A 21,777-nucleotide genomic window follows, 5' to 3' on the forward strand; every position below is an offset into this window, starting at 1 on the left:
CGATTCTATGATTGTGTCTGACTTGTCTGACATGCTATCCCTAATAATCATCAATTTGAAGTGTGAGATGATGCACGCTTGAGACTAATGTGTATCTTCTTGAAAGTATCCATTGTTGTTGCTGAATTTTAACAAGTAATCACCATCACAAGTTTAACTGGTGGAGGAGATTTTGAAACGGATATGAAACATTTTTGTTTTGTAAGCCACTCAGTTGTAGTTACAAAGCTCGGTCACTAGATGGCAGAAGTTTATAAACCTGAGCAGTATTATACAGTTTGTTTACACTTTTTGCAATGGCGACCATCACTGAGCTGAAGTGTGGTAAGCGCTCAATCTTATATCAGCACTTTCATCATGTTGTTGCATATCTACTTACCAAATTCTTAAATCAAACCAGTTTACGCTATATTTCGTGAAATATGTCAACTACAAACATTGGGTTTACTAAAGTCATAACAAGGGAAGTTCTTTACCAACCTCCATTAAGAAGTCTGACAATTCAACCAACTATGTGGCAATAGTTTTAGGAAATTGGTATTCATTGAATTATTCAGAATGAGCCGTCTTATTGAAATCGACATTTTTATTCGGTCAAATTATTTTACTTTTTTGCGATATTCTCACTGCAAGTTTCGTCAACAGTTAGCAAGCTAGCCCAGTTTGAATTAAACATATTATTGTGTGGGGATGATACATATGTATTAAAAAGGAAATGGGAAAGTTATTCTTATCTGATACGATTTGAAGACTTGCTTCTAATGATTTGTCTACAAGAATATGAGTGATATTCGGCGCAGTCTGACTTTGAAAATGTCTAAGTAGATGTTAAATTCGCAAATAATTGAGTGGAGTTCAGCGTGTGACACCAAGACTACCCTTTACTTTAGTCATTACCTGAATTATTTTCGGGCTAAAAGTGAGCCCTCGCTTTTGACCAGACGAAGGTTATTGTCGTATTGTTCCCATGAAAATCTCAATTTTTCAGCCGTGAAGGAAACGCTTGAGTCCCGTGGTGTGCTGGGCCAGCTGAAGGCTCGTATCCGGGCCGAGGTGTTCAGCGCCCTGGATGATCAGCGTGAACCGCGGCCGCTGCTGTCCCACGAAAATCTGCTTATCAACGAGCTCATCCGGGAATATCTGGAGTTTAACAAGTACAGGTACACTGCGTCAGTGCTCACAGCAGGTGGGTGAAAAGATCCAAGTATTCGCCATCTTTTTTGTATGATAGTGATATAGTTTTATTTGTTTTTTCTTGGTGCAACGAATGTGAAAAAAAAATACATTATCTCCAGGTTTACTCTCAAGATTAATCACTGTGAAAATAATGTCATAAAATCAGTAGCGTTATGCCTTGTAAAGACTTTTCATTCAATGACATTTCCGATTATAGGTAATGTCAGTGTAACCAGCCAATACTGTTGAGCAAATTGTATTATTTATCAGTGATGTTTGTTTTCTCAGAGTCAGGCCAACCCGAAGATCGTTTGGACAGACAGTTCCTGGCAAATGAGCTGAAAGTATCAGAGGATGCAAGCTCCAAGTCAGTGTAAGTGTGTAAATCAGGATTTGGAAGTCTGCTATCCAACACGATATCCAGCGATTTACAGAACTCTCCTGGGTTTGGTCAACTTGGGGATAATCGTTTCATATCGTCACAACTCTCTCAGTTTTCATCTATAATGTTTAAGAATTTTCAGCTAGCTACTACAATTCCCTGAAGTTCTTGTCAAGCACGTTTTTTTTATTTTTTTACATGGCTTATCTCTGTGTAGAATACTGAACCTGATCCACCAACCCTTTTTCTCCATGCCAGTCATTTCTAAAAAGAACATGAAGAAAAAAAGTGCTCATTACTCTGCTTTTTAACTTTGCAGACCTCTTCTCTATGGATTAGTGTCTCACTTCCTGAACAGCAGTGACAACGGGGGGAAGGTGTTTCTGCGGGGTCCGGCTGCCAGTCACAAAACTTCAGGACCAGATGCCTAAAATATAATGATGCACCAGGGACTTATGATGCTGATGGACAGAAAAAATGCTTCGACACTCCTGTAGATTATATGAAATTCTGCAGCGCCTGACTGAACTCTGTTGCCTCTTTTACACAGGTTTTCACTGTTTAATCTACAAGAATGGCAGCATGAAGAATTTTGATGCAAATGAGATGGATAGCCTTCGTGTATTGTTTATAAATTGCCAAATTATCTCCGTTGACTTTTTTCTTTCAATTTAAAAATCTGATTTTGTCTGTATCGTTTGTTCTCCTTTAGCTTAAGGTTGAGATTACATTCCTTGATGCCTTTTTTTGTGTGTTTTACAAATGTTAGATATTTTATATTGTTTTTTTAGAACTTCAAAATAAATGTTATTGTTTAAATTAAGATTACCTTTTGAGGGGATATTTGAAAGCGTTTGTGATGGCAAAACATCATGGCAATTTATATGTTTTGGTCCAAAACTGTACATATACGGCAAAGTCCACAACTTGTGCACTCCATTTCAGCGACATATATTAACACTAGTGCTAAAATGGTCTTACAACTTATATTGCCATTTTGTTGTTGTGACATGTTTCCTTTTTAGTTTTGGACAGTGCGTGAGGTTCTTTGCTTTTTGCAGTTTTCACCACAGGAGAATTTAGATTGTGGTGCAGCCCTTGAAATAACAGTCGCTTCCCTATGATCATTGTAACATTTTAACAGTTGTTGACACTAAGCTCTGCACCTTTACCCTTTGGGTTGGTCAAAAACTTAACTGATTCATTGCTGTTGATTAGTGTACTGGTCTCTTATGGGAATAATCCAGGCGCTGATTATTCTACTTCTTCTTATTGCTTATCACTTAGACCTTTCTTTGTACAGTCATGTGGAAAAATAAAGTACACTCTGCCATTTCTAAGATTTTACATATTACATATATTTCACCAGTTCTTGAAATAGGTAAATACAACCTCAGATGTATAACAACACATGAAATATTCAATTATGTCACTCTTAGTGCTTCCATAGAAATTTACAGGCTAAGAAGCAGCCAGGTGCTGATAACCAAAAACACTTGATAAACTGATCATCAACTGATGATTTTCCACACACTGCTTCAGTCTTTTTGCCAAATAAATAATAACACTGTGTAATATGTCACGTGCTGTTCTTCATCTGAGGTTGCATTTACCTAATTTCAAGACTTGGTCATATTTTTTATCAATATAAAGACACACAAGAAGACCCACCTGACAGTTTGCAGCCTTGATCACAAGCTGGATGTTTCCTCCATTGTGTGCATATTTTTTACATCTCACCTCCCTTTTTACCACATAAGGGAACTTGACATTCTTATCTAACACAAGTTTTTTGTTGATTACCCTTGAAGCTGTGAGGGTATTTCTCATCCTAATTACCGACGTCAGCCTCTGACTCCAATCCACTTTGCTACCTTTAACCTAATTTGCATCTAAGTTGGACAATTTTAACTCCAGCACAACGTTTTAGCTTGACAGGCATGATTTTGTTAGATCACATCTTAAATGCGTTTTGCTGAATTTACCTATGCCTCTTAATGAAACATTTGATGTCCCAATATATGGTTTTAACAGCCCCTTAAGAAAGCATGTGAATTATTGGTACCTCCTTGAACTAATCCTGATTCGTGTGGCCCTGTTGCCCCACAGCACTGACTTAATTGGCAAGCTGTGAGTGCTCCTTTAAAAACACATGTTCAAATATGCTGTTAAAAAAAGGATATATCGATGAAGAAAGCTGAAAAATGGCACACAATTGTTCAACTGGCTGCTTGTCCTATCATGTGTAGCATTTCTCATCTACTCCATAGATTAATTGTGTGCAAAAGAAACAGCTATAAATAGTATTGAGTTCAATGGTCTTTTGACTACAGCAAAGAGGACTGATGTTTGCCCCTGGGCTCAAATTAGAATGCAATTGCATTCCACGAGAGTCAAACATATCCGTGAACATATTTTCTCTCCAATAGACAGCCATCTATGGACATGAGAGTGAAGAAAAAAATAGGAATCCCATTAAACATGCTGTATGTTGGAGATTTCTGCATGACACTTTGCTTTTTATTTCAAAGTGCTGTGTTGAGGACGGTCATTGGGATCTGTTCAGTTTGAGTGATGAACTGCTGAAAAGAGAGTCCTGCAATTTCAATAGAAATCTTGCTTTGAAATCATCATGTTTTCACCTATCACGAAAAGAATAATAATGCTGTTGGATTTCCTTTCTGTTGGGTTTCACTGCCTTCTTCTGATATAACCATCCAGTTCTTGTCCACATTTACTCCCTCTTTCTCCTCCTTATTCCATGGACTTGTTTTAACAGCTTTATAAATTCCTCTGAAGAGCTTGTCAGACACTTTTTTTCTATCTCCTAACTAGAGGAGTCTTGATATTTGGCCAAAGTTGAGGACAGACTCATTTTGCCAGGACACTGTGCCCCCTGCACTTAAATGTTTTTTAATAGATTTCTCTTTGCTATTCTCCTTGCATGGTTAACTAAAATCTTTAAAACCACATTTTCACCGACCACTGTTGCAGTGCATTAATCATTTAATGTATCTTTTGGAGATCAGAATAGAGTTTATCAGAGTTGATCAGATTTTTATTTCACACATACATCACTAATAAAACACATGTATGGTGCAGTTCTCCTCTTCTTCAGATACCAAAGCATCTTTGACCATTTAACTGTAACAGCTCTCTGCAGGTAAATAATAAGAGTTATCCCCATAGAGGCATCTTTGTTTGAACAATGCTATTGCTGTTGGACCATATTTAGTCACTGGAACCTGGCGTTGTTGCTCGTGCTAGACTTTGAAAGTTACACAGAAAGCTGCTGAGATTCCGTACAGACGCCATTCTCCTTATATGGCACACACAACAGCCTCCCTGTTCAGTGTATCTGCTGCTTTCCTTCCCTCTTCCTCCTTGTCTCACTTTTCATCTCTCCCTCTGACCTGTTCTCATCCTGTCTCTTCTGAGTTTTTCAGTCTGTGTACCTCCCTCATGGACACCTCTCCATCTCAGTGATGTTGGCCAGAAGGAGCCTGAAGGTTCTCCATGTTGGTCTTTGGACTATCATCAGGTTCCCCGCACTAACACACACACTCTGACACACCAGCAAAGCGTTCCGTCTCTGGCACATAACAGGCCACAGCTATCAACCAGGCAGCTTGATTTATTGGAGCAAATAGAACAGTGTCCTTATATAGGAAGTTCCACTGGAAAGAAACTGGAAGCTGGAGGGATGCAGCAGTAGAGGGATGGAGGGGGTATGGCTGCTTTCGATAGTGGAATTTGATGTGCGTAGCGATAGAAAACACACAGGGGATGTTTGCACGAACACAAAAAGAAACTCACATTCATTATGTGAATTATGAGCATGTATCGGAGGGAAACTCTCCAGAGATGTTACAGTAAAAGGGGAGTCCTGTGCTGTGAACAGCTGGTTTGCCTTATGAGGAGAGGGAGCACATTGCATAATCTATAAACCCTACTGGGTGTGGGACTGGAGCGCACAGCCACTAGGTTTTACTAGCTGTGTCTTTGTTATATGATTAGCCCATTTCACTTTAAACCATTTTTGTATTTTAATAGGTATATTTTATACAATCCTGAATACAGCAAATCACAGTTTTTTGGATGAGGTTTATAAAACTCTTAGCAAGGATTTAGGAATGACAGCTTTTTGATATGTAGAGCACTCATTTCGAGGGGCTCAAATAAAATTTCATGCCATCAATCTCCCTCTACTTGTTTCACAGATGATGTATGTGTCAGATCGTGAGAGATTCCAAGCCTGCACAATGTTTTGTTACCTCATATCATTCAGATATAGGTTGATATCCTTTGATCTGTCCAATGATTGCTCAATGCAACTTGTGGTGAACGCTCTGCTTTTGCTCTCAATGAGTCTTCTCTGTTTGGTAGACATGGATATTAATGCCTACGGTCATGCACCACAGTGGTACTCCATAGACATTCAGGTCTTTTCATGTCAAGATCACAAGTGTGCTCTTTTTTCCTTTTTTCTTTTTTTTTTTGCTCAGAATGAACCAAACCATTGAGTTGACCTTGTTAGCATAGCTGCTATCTCTCTGATGGCTTTGTTTGGTTTCCATAGCTTTAGGATAGCCTTTTATTCATAACTCTTAGGTCTCCTCTAGCTGAATGTTTTGAATTTGGAGCAAGAAATATTGAAATACAAATACTGCACTTTAAATCAACTCCGGATCTTTTGCCATATTTGATGAAGACATTTGAAGGGAGATCCAGCTATTAAGTTGAATGTCCAATTATACTTGAGCTCATGACAAAGAGCTGTATTCCTAAACCCTTCCTCAATCTTGGATGTGAATATCATCAAATTAAAGCTGAGTGTCTGCACTTCAAGTCTATATTAATTATTTTACTGTAACTTGAATAAGTTTAGTAAATTAACTAAATTAACACAGACTGTGCCCTTATTTAAATATTTGTGGATCTAATGGTATCTAATTTTACAACAGCTAAATTATTATGTAAACACCAGCATTTTAATGTTGTAAAATTGATCATGATTACCCTTTAATATTCTGCTCTATCATTTGGTAGGACACACTTTTCAGTGACTATACCATATCTAATCGAATATTTGTGGTAGTAAACCATTTCTACCATTCAGTTTAGGTATGTCATGCTAAAAGAACATGTATGCTATGCCATTACTCTTTTAAATTTTGGTACTTCTACCATGAAGCATCAACCCAACCATTTGTGAAAATTACATTGATTATGATAATTATTGACTCAAGCAAATGAAAAATCTGCAAAGGAACCTATTTTCCTTTGATTTTTCTCTCAGCCTTAGCATTAAAGGGTTAATCATTAAACAATTAACATTAAGGTTGTCATGTAAAAGTCTTGAACCACCACTCAATTCTTTATATTTTGCTGACAATGATTATCAGACATCTTTCAAATTCTTTCTTTAAATATTGGCTACTTTTTTACTCATTTTCAGTTCATATTTTGGTTTAAACTGACCTATGAATCATTCAAGCATAAAAAAGCCACTTTATTTATTATTCGTTTCTATTCAAAAGACACATATTTTGCATCTCTGTCTTAGCTCAAATCTATGAAAATGCCAGATAACATCTGGGCACCAACAAAGCGTTTCCTAAAGAGCTCTTTGCCGGATATAACTCAGCATTTTGTGCAGTCTGTCTTTGAAAAAAAAAAAGGAAACAAATGGAGAACAAAAGTAGAAGTGGCAGGCCTAAAAAGCTGTCAGCAGCCTGTGAACAGAAAGCGATCTTCTTAAGAAAGACCGGACAGGACCTGAGAGATGTGTCTGTCCGTTCTTTTGCACAATACTGTAACTGTTATTCTTGCGTTATGTGATACATAAGAGCACATACACACCTGTAACATGGTGAACTAAAAACATTCTCCTCTTTAATCAGTTGGGTATAAAGTGGTAAAAATAAGAAGAAAGCACTGTGTTTGTACTTACTGTACCTATTGAAATATTTCTAGCCAATATTACACCACTATAATACACAGCTTTGATCTGACACCAAACCATAATGGCTAATACCTCCATCATGTCTTTTTGCAGGTGCCTGGCCCTTCAGAACAGTAAGCACATTGATCAAGAGGTTATGGTGTTTTCCATCTTATTATTCAGTGTTTAATCTAACTTTTCATCCTCTGACACGTCATCAGCAGCACTGTCTTCCCCATTCTGCTTCTCATCGTTTAAGTCAAACTATCCCGTGACTCTTTAAACCCGGTGTTGACCACAGTGCGCATGTCTGCAGCCTCCTGCCCCTCTAATGGATGCTGCCTACAGAAGGATGACGCCTGAGGAGGAGGGCCAGCGCGTGCAGCTCCACCCTTGCGCTACAGTACGCAGTTTAAATGGTAAGGCTTTGTAATTGACTGGGGTCATTTGGACTGTTTGGTTTTGGAGTACCTTACCAACGCCACCCTTTCCAAACTCCCAACTTTCCAAATCCGAAGCTGCCTTGATCGCGAACTTCTTCACACTATGTGAGTATGTCGTTTATTGTAGAATGAAATGAAACCATTATAGTAACGCGCACCTGTCGCACCACATCCTTTTGCTACTTTAACTGTGTTTCTGGATGCGTGTTTGTTTTTTCTCTTTCAATTCATGTGGTACAGTAACAGGGAAGAAAACGTTTCTTGCTACGTTATTTGTAGCATTATTATCTTCCACTTGTTGATTCCTTGCTTATAAATTGCATCTTGACATTTAACAGGGTTGTATTCACATTATCAGGTAACGGATACATTTTGTAATTCGTGTATTAACTTGTAATGTTTTTCGTGTGTGCAAATCTTTATTCGAGTAAAATTAACTCGAGGGTAAAGTTTGTGTTATAATTCAATAAAAGGTGGTTGCAATAAAACTGGTGTAATATTTGGTGCACACAGCGTTAAAGCACAGTTTACAGAAGTGTAGTGACGAATGGGGAAGTTTTATTATCTGAGTAAAAGCATGCAGCTAACCATGGCGTTTCCTGTCTTCCTAATATGGTTGTATAAGTTGCTTGTCTGTTATACGTGATGAGCTTTGTGGCCAGAGATGTCGATTTCTTTGAGAGAAGTGACTCATGACAGTTTTAACCTCGAACCAGTGAAACTTATCTGAGTGCTTTCTTTTATCAGAATTGCATCAGTTTAATTAATTGTTTGTAAGTAAATGCTGCTAAACTGTATGTTTGCACAACTCTGCTGTAACTGTAAACATTAGTTTTGCCTCTGGAAAGTACAAAAGAATCACCAACATCACATTTATTTTTGTTTGTCTGGCATGAACTGATTCAACTTCAGATACATGGATAATAATTTATGCTCTCAAGCTGAACAGACTTGACTTTGTGGTTTTTTTTATGTTTTATACCAAGTCATCTCTAAAAGAGAAGTCAAGTTTATTTGCTTTATCTGTATTAAACCTGATCATTCTGAGACATCCTTGCTGTCATAGGACGAGCACAATGTGTTCTTTGCACAAATCAAGTATTAACTTGAGTCAACAGATTTTAATTCTTTTTTTATGTTGTTATCCATGCTTTAAATCCTTGTAAGACAGTTGTTGTTTTTTTTTGTTTTGTTTTTTTGGTTGGATGATAACAGGAAAATGTTTGTGAAACATTTGAGAGAGGAAATGAGTAAAATCATTTAGCAGCCCTACAGGTCAAACTCTCTCAACCACAAATAGAAAGGTCACAAAGTCTCCCCCAGTTTCCACTGGATTATTATTTTTGACAGAGAGACAGTTATTCTGTTTATTGGACTTGTACATTTGCAGCCATTTGCTTCTATTTAGGAATTTTGATCAACAGAAAATATGGTTTACACTGAATGAAGCAGACTGATTTATCCTCTGATTATGAACACTGATTGTGAAGATGTATGGGGATTTTTGTGAATGATGCATTATAGAGTCCTGTGATGTTTGACACTCTTAAGGGTTTCAGTCAATCTCCATCAACCTGTCAGCCCCACTTCAGACAGCTGTCTTCAAGATACACTCACTGAGCAGAAACTGTTCACACAACAGACTGTGTGATGGGGGGGGGGGGCTTTATAAAGGTATCAAGGCGAATTATGAGAAAAGTCAAAGGGGATTAGGAGAATAGCTTTGATTGGCTACTTATCGTCAATCAGCTGCTCCCTTCCTCATTTTTCCAGGTGTGCTCGACTCATTGGACTCATTGGAAGTGTCTCTGTTGGCATATACAGAGCGGTTTTCACTAGTTCTCTGTACAGTTAGAAACCTTTTTTATTGCTTTTGTTCCACTCACAGTGTGTACCAAAGATGTGAAAAAGGTTTGGAGTAACAGTCTACAGAAGCAATTTATTGTCTGTAATCCGGGATGTTTATGTTGTACAGTTCAGAGGCAAATCACAGTATCGTTTTAGAGATTTGTTTCTTTACTTAGTGGACCAAATTAACTTGGTAGAAGGTCAAATTATTAAGGAGAGAATATGGTGGTATACAGAGGAAGAACAAATGAAAGGATAAACCAGTATAAAGTGTTCTTGTCTCTGGAAATCTACTGAACGGACGAAATACCTTTCTTTATATAGGTATTCACTCGAGTGCTGTCTAAAAAAGATGTCTGAGATCTCCCAAAGGTGTTCAGTTTTTGAGATCTGTCATCTGTGAAAACAATAGGATATGATTCACGTCATTTTCCTACCCATGAATTAATTGATGATTAATTGACCCCTCATATTCAATGGATGGGAGTTTCAGTAATCCTGAAAGAAACCACTCAAATCAGGATGTAAATGTGTCATCAAGAGATAAAGATGATCAGTTAATAATTTGTATTGATTTTCAATGTCACTCTCCTCTGAGGTTTTGAGATTTTTTTTTCTTCAGTTTCCCTCTTTATCATATTTGCTGCCTAAGATGTATTTTTTCTGACACTTAAAAATAATCAGAGGCATGTACATTTCCTGCGCCTTTTCCTGTTTGTATTTTGCGTTACTTCCCTCTGCAAATTCCCAGGACACGGCTAAGACCCAGACACTTGTGCATGATATGATCACTTACTGTTACATTTAAAAATGAATGCCGCCAGGGGCCCATGTGAAGCATAATTGTTAAAAGCCCGGGCCCCCTCAGCCTCTCTGCCTTGCTGTTATCATTTTGCAGTAAACGACAAATCCCGCAAGAGACATACTATTCCCTATATGGGCTTTGTTTGGGAGTTCACCAGCCTTGCTGTTTAGTTCCACTGAAAAGAGCCCTGCTCCAGAGAAGGGACCCATATATGGTCATCACAGCACGAGACTGAAGGCCCGTAGCAGGAGATAGAGAGGGGGAGAAAAAGATGGAGGGTGAACAACGTGGAAAAAAAATGGATGTTGTCAATAAAGCAATGACTCAATGATTGAATATGGGTACAAGTCACTGAGTATTAATTGTTTAGGGATATTTCAGATAAAGCTGTTGACAAAATGTTTTGAAGTTAATTAAGATCCATTTCCCAGCCTCAATCTTCATGTCTACTCCAGGGAGGGGAATTGTTCGTGTGTTTCCCTTATGGTGTGTGTGAAACTGTAGGGTCGAGAGGGGGTGGAGGTCTGTGAGAATGGCTGCACTCTGGAACTCCCCGATGGAAGAAACATGTTAACTCTTTGAGCTACAACCACAAGCAAGAGGCAACTTTACAAGCATGTCTCCTATTCTTGCCTCCTAGTCACAAGACAGATTTTGGCCTTTTTTATTCAACAGGACACTTGCGTTGATGGACATCCACTACCTATAAGTAATCCATCTACCATCCATGTTTCTTAACATTCCTTTCGTGTGTTCTCTTCTACAGCTGGCCCTCTACCTTAAGCCAAGATGTCCAAGAAGGCCCCAAGTGAGGACGAAAAGTTCCTCTTTGTTGACAAAGACTTCCTGAACAGCCCGATGGCTCAGGCCGATTGGTCAGCCAAGAAGCTGGTATGGATCCCATCGGAGAAGCATGGCTTTGAGGCAGCAAGCGTCAAAGAGGAGCGTGGCGACGAGGTGCTGGTGGAGCTGGCTGATAATGCCAAGAAGATAACAGTAAACAAAGATGACATCCAGAAGATGAATCCACCCAAGTTCAGCAAGGTGGAGGACATGGCTGAGCTCACCTGCCTGAACGAGGCCTCTGTGTTGCACAATATCCGCGAGAGGTACTTCTCTGGGCTCATTTATGTAAGTATGCACCAAAAACATGCAAACACATATCTGAACCTAATCATCAATATATATTTTCAGAATCCTAAAACTTATATCTTTGCTTTCCAGCTCTGACAGAAACAGGAACACACACTAGTGCCAACTATTTCATCTGATAATTCTTGTGTTTGCAGACGTACTCCGGCCTGTTCTGTGTGGTGGTGAACCCCTATAAAATGCTGCCCATCTACTCCGAGAAGATCATTGACATGTACAAAGGGAAGAAACGACATGAAGTCCCCCCACATATCTACTCCATAACTGATAACGCCTACAGAAACATGATGCAAGGTAGAAATGTGACTGTGTATGATTCACTTTCTCATGACTTAAAAAGTAGTGTGTTTTTGGCCATTTCAGCTCTGCAATGGGCTCCTGATTTAAACAGAGTGTGTTAATTGCTGAATAGCGAGCCAGCTTGCAGCCTTTGTTCACTGAAGGAAACAATATAAAATGAATTAATGATAAGCTGTCGATGTCATTATTGAAACGGATTTGTGTCAAACTGAGGTGTTTTGCTGGTAGCTGTAAGAGATCAATACGGGTGAGCTGTGCAGTCAGCTTTTTTTGTCTTAGTGATGAAAGCGGCCTTTCAGCTCTTTAGTGTTGACAGAGTGGTTAATAAAAACCACAAACTGGTCAGTGATGTCAAGCTGCTACTGTTGTTTCACACGAAGATGCGTTATTAGTATGCTCAGTCCAAAGGCAGATCTCTATCTTTCTACTGCAAATGTAAGTTGGCTTTTTGCTAGAAGAAACATGAAGGTCTCCTAAAGAGTGTTTTATGGCCCATTTGAGAGTCAGTGTTTCGTAGAGGTGACGATTGTGGCCTTGGCAGAGTTGTGCTAACAGTAAATGGCTCTGGGCTTAAACTACAGTGATGTGATTTCCGAGTGGCCCATTTCCCATAGAACTTGTTTTGTGTGTTTCCACGGCCTCTTGCCCACTGGATTTCATGTTGACATGAGGATGTTCTCTCAGATGAGTTGACATCTGGATTGATGGGCGGATGGCAGTAAAGCATTTCCTGTTTCAGAAACCTTCCCTTCCTCATTCAGCTTTTTTTTTTTCTTTTGGTCGGTCAGTATGAATGCCAAACCCTTTTTTTTCTTGGAGGCAAAAAAGAGATTTTATATGTCCCATTTAAAAAAGAGTTTCCTCTTGAAGCAGGATGTTTAGACGATTTACAGTAAGTTATAGTCATTGTTTGGAGAGCTCATAGAGTCAGATTGTTCTGTATCACTGCACAGAACTTATGAATAAAGAGGCATCTTACATCACTGATGTAAAGGATCCCAGTTTGTTCCTTATCCAAGGATGTAAACTATCAGGATATCTTAATTTTGTTTATCAAATTTGGAGTGAGAAATGCCATGTATTCATTTAAAATATTTTGTAGCTACAAATTTCAAGATCAGCTCAGCCTCACTAGAAAATGTGTCACACATATATCTGTTCACCTGTCCAAAAGATAGTCAATAGCTATCATTTGTAAGATGGCAACATATCCCAGTTTGTAGTTTTTCTGTCGGCCTGCACTAACATGACATGAGACTTAGACTTAATCATGTACGATAATTCTAACCTTAACAATTCACAAGTGAGAGGACATTAGAAAAGTAAGAAATTGCAAGTGGGACGAACGTGGAACAGTGCAAAGACTGTGAAAATGGTGTGCAACTACAAATATGTAGTATGAGTGTCCCTGGATGGCCTTCCACCATCTCCTCTTTACTCTTTATAAGCGTTTGTGGCCAAATGAACTCTAGGAAAGCATGTGAAGTGGACGTCATGGAGCGTTATGTGCTGACAAATTTAAAATCAATTGTGAAGGCAGCAGAGTAAGACAAACATAGCAGTTGTACAATTTCTGTGCTGTGGACCAAGTTTGATTCATTAATTTTAGTTGCTCTTTTATTTATTTTAGGTTCTGACATGACACCAGGTTGCCAAGACAGAGAAAGGTGTCACAATAATTTCATAAAAGCTGTAAACTTGTGAGCTGTTCTTTGCTCCGAGTGTATTTCTGAGGGGGGCTAGACTTGTTAAGCTGGAAATATAAAGAATGAAGATCTCTAACTTTTCTAACATTGCTAAGATATAAATATTATCACAAAGCTTAGTTGCCATAACCTAACCATAGAGTAAGAAATTTGACAGTCAAGTGACACAGATGAAGGTATTAGATACTTTTATTTGAGACTGGGCTGCATGTGTACATATCATTTTGATGTGAGAGTGAGTTGTTCAGGCACACAATGAAAGCTAATGCCTTTGTAATTTAGAATAATTAATACCTTGACTGTTCCTAAAAAATGACATGACAAAAGAACATTTTAAAAATCCAGCTGGGACCATGCCCGACATCATTCTGAGGGGAGAAATTAGACTACATCTGATTAAATGTTGAGTTTGACACTGACAACATACATATCCTTCGTAGTCTTTGAAATGCATCTTAGAACTTTCTCTCACTCCAAGGAACCTGTCACTATTATAGCAGTTTAACATGGTTTTTTAAGCTTCATCAGACCTTTAAACAGGAAATAAGTGTTTATCACCACAGCTATGGTGTGTAGATATAGTGTCAGAAAACAAGTAAATAAGAAGGGGGAGGATTGATTGGTGTTTGTGCAGGCGTTTGGATTTACATGTCTTCAGCTCATCCTCGCAGAGGAACCTATGCAGCTTTGAGAAAAGTTTAAAGGCAAATCACACGGGACTCTATGTACACATAGAGATGAACATGTTTTGCTTTTATGCATTTACTTCAGACTAAACATTAGCTCAGGCTTGTGATATATGATGTGACAAGTTACTGTATGTTTAAGTGTTGGACCACCCATTTAGCTTTTACACTTTAAAACTTGGACATATTTTCAAGATGTCAATCAGAAATAAGCCTTATCTATTATTTTTAGACATGACATCTGTGCAAACAGATGGGGTCATCCCCTATTGTTTTAAGGATATATGATTAGCTTATACTAACATCATGCCTTGATGAATTTTATCCACATTTTTTAACTGGAAAGTTTGTTTCAATCCTAACCCTCTTTAAGAAATAAAAAGAAAAGAAGTGTATTCAATAGTTGTTACGCTTCAGGACAGTGTCAGTATACACCGATCAGCCATAACATTATGACCACCGGCCTAATAAAGAGCGTGCTCTCCTCATCCCTCTAACGTGATCAAAGAACATCTGAAGGTGTCATGGAGTGTATTGTACCAGGGCCATAGCAAAGGAACCTTTGGACCCTGTTGGTTGTGGGGAGGCTCTTTGTGTGTATTGGGTTTGCTTCCCACGGATGCTATCAGATCTCATCAGATTGGTATCTGGAGAATTTAGAGGTCAGGGGAACACCTCAGGCTCTTTGATATGCTATTTGGCTCTTCCTAAACTGTTTTTGCAATGCTCAGTGCTGTTCGGGGAGTTGTGTTGCCACACTGTACGGCTGTGGGGGGGTTATTGGTCTGCAGAATTATTTAGGTAGGTGTCAAGGTTAAATCCATGTGAGTCCCAGGATTTTCCTAGCTGAACATTGCATTGGATCAAGATTAGAAGTGCTGCTCATCCCGTCAGTGGTCAAAATATTATGGCTGACCGGTGTAAATGTCTCAGAAGGTTAAACCTAAGGCTGCACACCTGCCAGCTCCTATGCTGGGGGTGAGTTGATGTTGTCGATATAATGGGTGTATTTCCCATGAAGTTGTGATGCAGGATGTCCCACACTGAGTGTTCCAGTGTGACCAATTCACATGTTAAAGTGGATGTGGTGCATAACTGCAGCAACTCCAGATAACTCTCCTAAGCTTTGAAGCATTCTGCCTTAAACTTGGCTGAGATCCCGGTCTTCCAAAATTGTACTGTCAGTCTTTGATGTCCAGCAGATAAAAATGTGAAATTCCCAAAGGGAGTTTGTTGTCCCTGTGCAGCAGAGGATTAGTGCTGTCCCTCTGCACTCCTGGTGTCTTTACAGGTGCAGAGACTCTTCAACTTCAATGTTATCAAATATTCTCAATATTTGTGTCGTGACAAAAAGCGTATCTGTCCTCGTTAAGTTTCATTCACTCATGCAAGTGTGTTTGTTTTGGCTGTTCTGCAAAAACTCACGAATCTGGCCGTCTTACTTTCTCTCTCCTTCTGCCTTAATTAGGAAGCACAGAGAGGGAACAGGCTGCATGTTGTGTGTATGTAAGGAGTGGAGGAGAGCAGCAGCCAAACTCAAGTCCAAATAGAGAAACAGCATCTGTGTTCGTTTATAGATCAGGGAGATTGTACCTTATACCTGTCTCTGTGTGCAGATCTCGGGGGTGAGGACATTTTTAGGAAAGTTGCGTTTCTTTCTGACACAGCATTTTGATACTGGGGAATGATGCAAGTTCTGTTTGAGAATGAAGAGATGTGGAGAATATTCTTTGTTATGTTCACAGAGGCTGCATCACATTAAAAAATACTGAGGAAAAAAAAAGATCCCCCCGGAGTGATTTAGCGTGAGGGGATACAGTTACAGCTTAGCCTTACATGGACTTGTTGTATTCTCCCAAGAGTATTTTTGAAGGCAGTTTAATGGCTCATTTCTCAGCATGTTTTTAGTTGATTTTTTTTTTTATGTTTAAAAATCAAAGTATTTGTAGCAGTTACATGTTTCCTTAGGCTTAAGGGAGACTTCATAAATCACAGAGCCTGACTCTCAGATGGTGTTTTAGGCCAAATGTTAGATTGATCTTTATTCCTGGAGAAAGTGCAGTTTCACTGTCGTGTACTGAGCTTTTTTGCTTCTTTTTTTTTTTTGCAAAGTAAACATAAAGGAAAATAATAAAAAAAAATATATATAGTTCTCTATGCTTGTAATATGTACATGTAATTACATATTTACACTCTGATAACTGATGATTCTTTTGGTTTACTGCAACATTTGTATGTCTTAATATGTGAAGTATCTTTCCATTCACTAATGTCTGTCAATCACCTTAAGCTGTGACTTTCTTTGTTTCTGCAGATCGCGAGGACCAGTCCATTCTCTGCACGTAAGTGGAAATCTGCCACTTTCAAACTCTCTCAACCATCTCTCCTTAATCTCTCTCTTTCACTTCACATACATGCAAGAAGGGAGGTGACGTCTGCATGAGTGAAAGAACAGTTACATAATGTTAGTGTAAACACAAAGACAAATCAAATGTCTCTTACAGCTACACTTCCAGTGAGAAATACCTTTGATTCTTAAGATTATGTTGCGCTGTGAGCTGTATCGTATCCCAACTGGGTGTGCAGCTTTTACACCTCTCCCAGAGAACAGTGGCGTCGCTCTTCCCTCAGAGCCTTGGTCAGGAAGTGTGCCCTGGACCCTGATGGAAGAACCAGATTAGCTCTCTAAATGTTTGGGCTCCATTTTTGTTTGTTTATTTCATCTAAACTAATTGTTGAGAACTCTGACTGGGTGTTCGGGCATCCTGAGACAAACGGTCTCTTTTTGTTTGCAGTAATAACAGATCTTTGAAATGGGCTGAGCTTTACTTTTAATTAATTGAATTCATAATTAAATGATTAATTACTTTTGCTTTATGTGCTTTACATTTCTATTAGACTCATGATTTAATTCAAGAACTGCCCTTTTTTTTGGTACCATTTTTATAGCACATACATACTATATATCTCAAGCAACTTTGATCATCTTTGATGGACTAATGTGTTCTTCCTCTACCAAATCGCATCAACCAAGTACCATCTTATCTCCTTTACTATCCTTGACAAAAACTTTGCTTCTCTGTGTCCAGTACTTTCTGCAAATGAGGAGACAGAAAAGGCTCTTCCTATTACTTCCTTCAACTTACTGAAACCAGGATGCAGCAAATTCTTTCAGATTAAACCATTTCCTCAACTATTAAGCTTTATCAGAAGGAAACTGGAAACGTTTGCCTGTAGTTAGTTTCCCAGCAGCTGAATAGTTAACATTGAGCTCAAACTATTAAGATATTTCATGTCAATAGGATATTGTTTACATCAAGTAATATTTAAAAGAGTTTTATAGTGACAAGCTGGACACAAACTCTGCCTCGTTTGGAACACGATGTTGCATGATGCTGTACCCTCAGTAGGTCTCTGGAGCCATAAATGGGTAAAATGTTTAGAATCGAACAGAAAGGCTTTATTGTTATTGAACTGTACTGTGAGATTTAAAAAGATAACACAACTAATAGTTAAAAACACCAATAGTGAGATACTTATGAGCTAATAGATATTTAGTTTATTTTCACCGACAGTGATGCACTCGAGGGGCTCTGATGGCCCAAGAAAGGAAACTGTTATTGGGTCTCTTTGTCCAACTTTTCATACTCCTGCATCGTCTTCCAGTGGGGAAAGATGGATGAACATTTTGTCCAGAATGTGGTGTATCTTTTATCTGTTTATTTTTTATCTTTGTCTCTGCGGAAACACTGAGAGCTCTGAGGTCTTCCAGAGATGGCATTGAGCCCCCTATGATTTGTGAAGTGCTTTCTTATCTGTTGATGAGCAGCTGACATACCACATTGTGATGCAGTATGTTTCTGGTGTGGTACATGAAATGTCAGTAATGACGTTTTCACCCTGCATGTGCACACACACGTGAGTTTATTTTGTGTTCTTCATCAGTGTGTTTTTTTTATTACAGTCCATCATAGGAGCAGAAGTGGAGCAGAAGTGGAAATGTTGTAATAGAGCACTTATATTACTGTAATTTGGGGGATTTTTACAAACCTTTTTTCCAGTTTTTCAGATCAGATTAGATCAAGTCAATCTGACATACATGGTGGTCAACATGCAGCCGTGCTGCACGATAAACAGCTCTCTATTTTAGAGTTGAGAATCTGGGCCTTCACTTTTATCCAGGCTGGTTGCAGAAGATGAGTAGTTTAAGTCAATCCTCTTGAAAATGTTGTTCATACAACTATGTGCCTCACACAGTTTGTTTCCTCTTAAGTTGAAAGAGTTGCTTAAGTCTTAACCTCCTTTAATTTCCCTCTTTGAGCTTCTTTAATAACTTGTAAGACAGATTTGATAACATCCTGTCTAATTGTGAGATGTTAAGACAAAAATAATTGTTTTATAGTGTAATAGTATGTCAATTATATATATTAAACCAAGATTATTTTCAAATTATTATGTTAAAAGAGATTTCATATAGAAATTGCAATAAATAAATCTACCACACTGTGATAAATTAAAATCTTCAGTCAACTTTAGGATTATTCTGTTGTATTTTCTGGTCTCTGAGAATCTTTTAGCAATTTAACTTGTGCTTATATTACTCAAGTTCCTCCCCACAGGAGCAAAGGTTTGTCATGGAAAATAGCTTGGAATCTACTAAATCCATTTTTGAGATCTTGACATGTCATCTCAGCAAGGTCACCAGTTTCCTTTGTCTGATACTGAAAAAGAAACTGAAGATAGGGAGGAGGAAGGTGGAGTTTGACAGTGTAGGAAAGTGGAAATAATAAAGAGAAGATAGCAGCGGGAATAGCCAATACACCAAAGGCTGAAAGCAGACGTAATTAAACAGATCTCTTTCTTTCTTTTAATGTAAACGTTTCATTGCATACTATGTATAGAGAATGCTTTTACCTTTACTTTATATACTACAGGGATTTGTTTCACCACTTCTATGTTTTAGAGCTGTTGTTTTAAGTTGGATTTGTAACATTTTAAAACCAAGAATTGCCTCATGACATCGGATTGTACACTCAGGAGTTAAAAAGATTTTTATTTTTCTGTTGTCTTTCTATTTTATTAAGATACTAAAAACTTTTATTAGAGGCCAAGATAAAATTCCACAAAATCATGACAACATCCAGTAGCACATTTGTAAAATAAATACTACACGGATAATAAATATGATTGGGGTAAGGTCTACAACATTTTTTATGGTGCAGTGAGGCAGGGACACAGTGGGAAAAGGCTGTCATGTGTAAATGAGTCGTAAAACTTAACAGAAACATGTTATTACCCATGAATGTTACATTATGACGACCGAGGACGGGCAGTATTGGCAGTTCTTTTGTAGAAATAACAATGAACGTTTCAGATTAAAATGAGGTGCTGGTATGGTGACACTGAAATGGTGTCATCACCTGTAGCCAAATGTGCAGCTGTTTACATCCGTGTCCTCTTGACTTGCTGGTATGGCTCCGATGACCTCAAACGTTTTGTGTTGGTGATGTGTGTTAGAGTTGTTTCTGCAGCCATGTTTCGGGGAAGAAAATAACTTGGTGATCTCACACTTTCTGTGATAATCAAGGGAAGAAATGGTTTAAACGTTCTCCTCCTTTTTCTCAGTTTTGTTCCTGCTCTGCAACCTTGACATCTCCTCTTTAATTCATCTAGACATATTCCTGGCATGACTCGGGTTTTTGAAAACTCAATCAGCTGCTCCCTCATGCAGACAACTTTTATGTTGTCATGGTTATGCATTGAACAGCACAGCATCCAAACCAATACAATTTTTTTCTTTTTAAATCTGCGTCCTCACAGAAAAAAGTTCAGCAGTAAATTCCTAGCATATGCAAAGTAGGACGCAATATTCCCAGAGCAGCACTTTACCTGTGCATTTTTTTCCCATTCTTAGACAGGGAAATTTCTCTCCCAACCGCCCCTTAGTGCACAGTGAACTAGAGTAACAACTGCTTGCAGTAGGAGCCTGGATGTCGCATGTCCTTACCAAGTTGAATATTATAGAGTAATTAGATTCCTCCTCGAGCCACCAAGTCCTAACACACAGCATCCAATGCCTTTTATGGGCCCTTGACTGAGCAAGTATCTGTGCGCTGATCGATGGCTGGTGTCCCTGGGATCAGTTAACTTTGTCTCATTTATGGAAAGAGGAATGTGTTCTTGTTTTATTTGAAAACAAGTGGATTAAATATGGCTTTTTACACATTTTCTAAATTTTAGTAGCTTAATCATTTACAAATAACCCATTTTATAAGTTCCATAAGATGTTTTGTTAACTACTGTGTAAACCCACTGGTTCTGCTGCTCAGGTCTCTAATTCTGTGACTTGACACTCTGTAAATATAAGGATACAGCCGGCAACCAGTCAGATTACTTACCGTTGCATGCCATACATGTTCTGTATACTTCAGCACCAGTGGAAAAGGCAGAAAAGCTAAGATCATTTTTATTAATGAAAAAAAAGGAATCATTCACACAATTTTTCCTTGATCATAGTATTTTTTCTCAGCTGTTTCAAGCAGCTGCTGAGTGAAGCTTCACTTTTTTCTGTAACTTTGGAAAAAAAATATTTTCCTAAATTACAATGCATTCCTTTAAAAGTAAAAAAAAATCATTGAATTTCAAATGTTTAAAATCTTGGATTATGACTTAGACTTAGCGGTAACATTAGACTTTGTGTCAGGCATTGCTGCGGTTATCTCTGCTGCACATGATTTCCATTCAATAAGGTCAAGTTGTTGAACTGTGAACAGAAAACCTGTCAGTGCTGCTTATATTCCTGTTCTCTCCTCATTCTCTCTCTCTCTGTATCTTTTAATCTTTCTTTCTCTTTCTTCTTTAGTGGGGAGTCTGGTGCCGGGAAGACGGAGAACACCAAGAAGGTCATCCAGTATCTGGCTGTTGTGGCCTCCTCTCACAAAGGCAAGAAGGACAGCAGCGCTGTAGGTATCTGTGTGAAGACATCATGATAGTTAGGATCTGTCAGCCAGTTCCCTCACTCTTAAAGATGTGTAGGAAACTTCCCAGTTTAATCCTCTATATTGCCATTTCCTCCAAATAGCAACAAACAGGATCACAGTTTGCCTACGTGAGTAAAGGGTAATGCCTGGAGTGTGTTTTTGTGTGTAGTGCTTGTGTGTTTCGCCCTCAGGTTAGAAAAGTGCATGAAGATAGTGTCACTTGGTTGCCCCAACAAAGTTCTGTTTTCTTACAGCAACAGCCAAAATATAAGATCCTACTTTCCTCAGTTAGATGGCGTATATCCAGCATTCGTCATCAACCAGAGCTGATTTAGACCAGCCCCATCGCCAAAAA

General features: G+C 38.5%; 3 protein-coding genes across 4 annotated transcripts in view; 2 read left to right on the plus strand and 1 right to left on the minus strand.

Moving 5' to 3' along the window:
- rps15a (ribosomal protein S15a) overlaps positions 1-21,777 on the minus strand; it is a 125,744-nt gene that overhangs the window by 82,840 nt on the left and 21,127 nt on the right. The window lies entirely within an intron of this gene.
- On the plus strand, positions 280-2,893 carry cep20 (centrosomal protein 20). The gene is made up of 4 exons (XM_075463698.1): positions 280-324; positions 989-1,186; positions 1,465-1,549; positions 1,878-2,893. Exons 1-4 carry the CDS (start codon positions 297-299, stop codon positions 1,987-1,989), a joined length of 423 nt encoding a protein of 140 aa, XP_075319813.1. The 5' UTR covers positions 280-296; the 3' UTR covers positions 1,990-2,893.
- myh11a (myosin, heavy chain 11a, smooth muscle) overlaps positions 7,931-21,777 on the plus strand; it is a 31,407-nt gene continuing 17,560 nt past the window's right edge. For both annotated transcript variants that reach the window (XM_075463699.1, XM_075463701.1), the window contains exons 1-5: positions 7,931-8,050; positions 11,365-11,729; positions 11,888-12,044; positions 16,757-16,784; positions 21,305-21,404. In XM_075463699.1, coding sequence (XP_075319814.1) covers positions 11,388-11,729; positions 11,888-12,044; positions 16,757-16,784; positions 21,305-21,404 — 627 coding nt within the window. In that variant the 5' untranslated portion in view covers positions 7,931-8,050; positions 11,365-11,387. The remainder of the gene's footprint in view (positions 8,051-11,364; positions 11,730-11,887; positions 12,045-16,756; positions 16,785-21,304; positions 21,405-21,777) is intronic.

The sequence above is a fragment of the Odontesthes bonariensis genome, chromosome 4, assembly GCF_027942865.1.
Source record: "Odontesthes bonariensis isolate fOdoBon6 chromosome 4, fOdoBon6.hap1, whole genome shotgun sequence".
Taxonomy (NCBI): domain Eukaryota; kingdom Metazoa; phylum Chordata; class Actinopteri; order Atheriniformes; family Atherinopsidae; genus Odontesthes; species Odontesthes bonariensis.

Bases quoted from the DNA above. Each gene is read 5' to 3' on its own strand.
- cep20 (XM_075463698.1), top strand. From the start codon at position 297: ATGGCGACCATCACTGAGCTGAAGTGTG. The intron at 325-988 runs GTAAGCGCTCAA...TCAATTTTTCAG, and splicing joins CATCACTGAGCTGAAGTGTG to CCGTGAAGGAAACGCTTGAG. The intron at 1,550-1,877 runs GTAAGTGTGTAA...TTAACTTTGCAG, and splicing joins GATGCAAGCTCCAAGTCAGT to ACCTCTTCTCTATGGATTAG.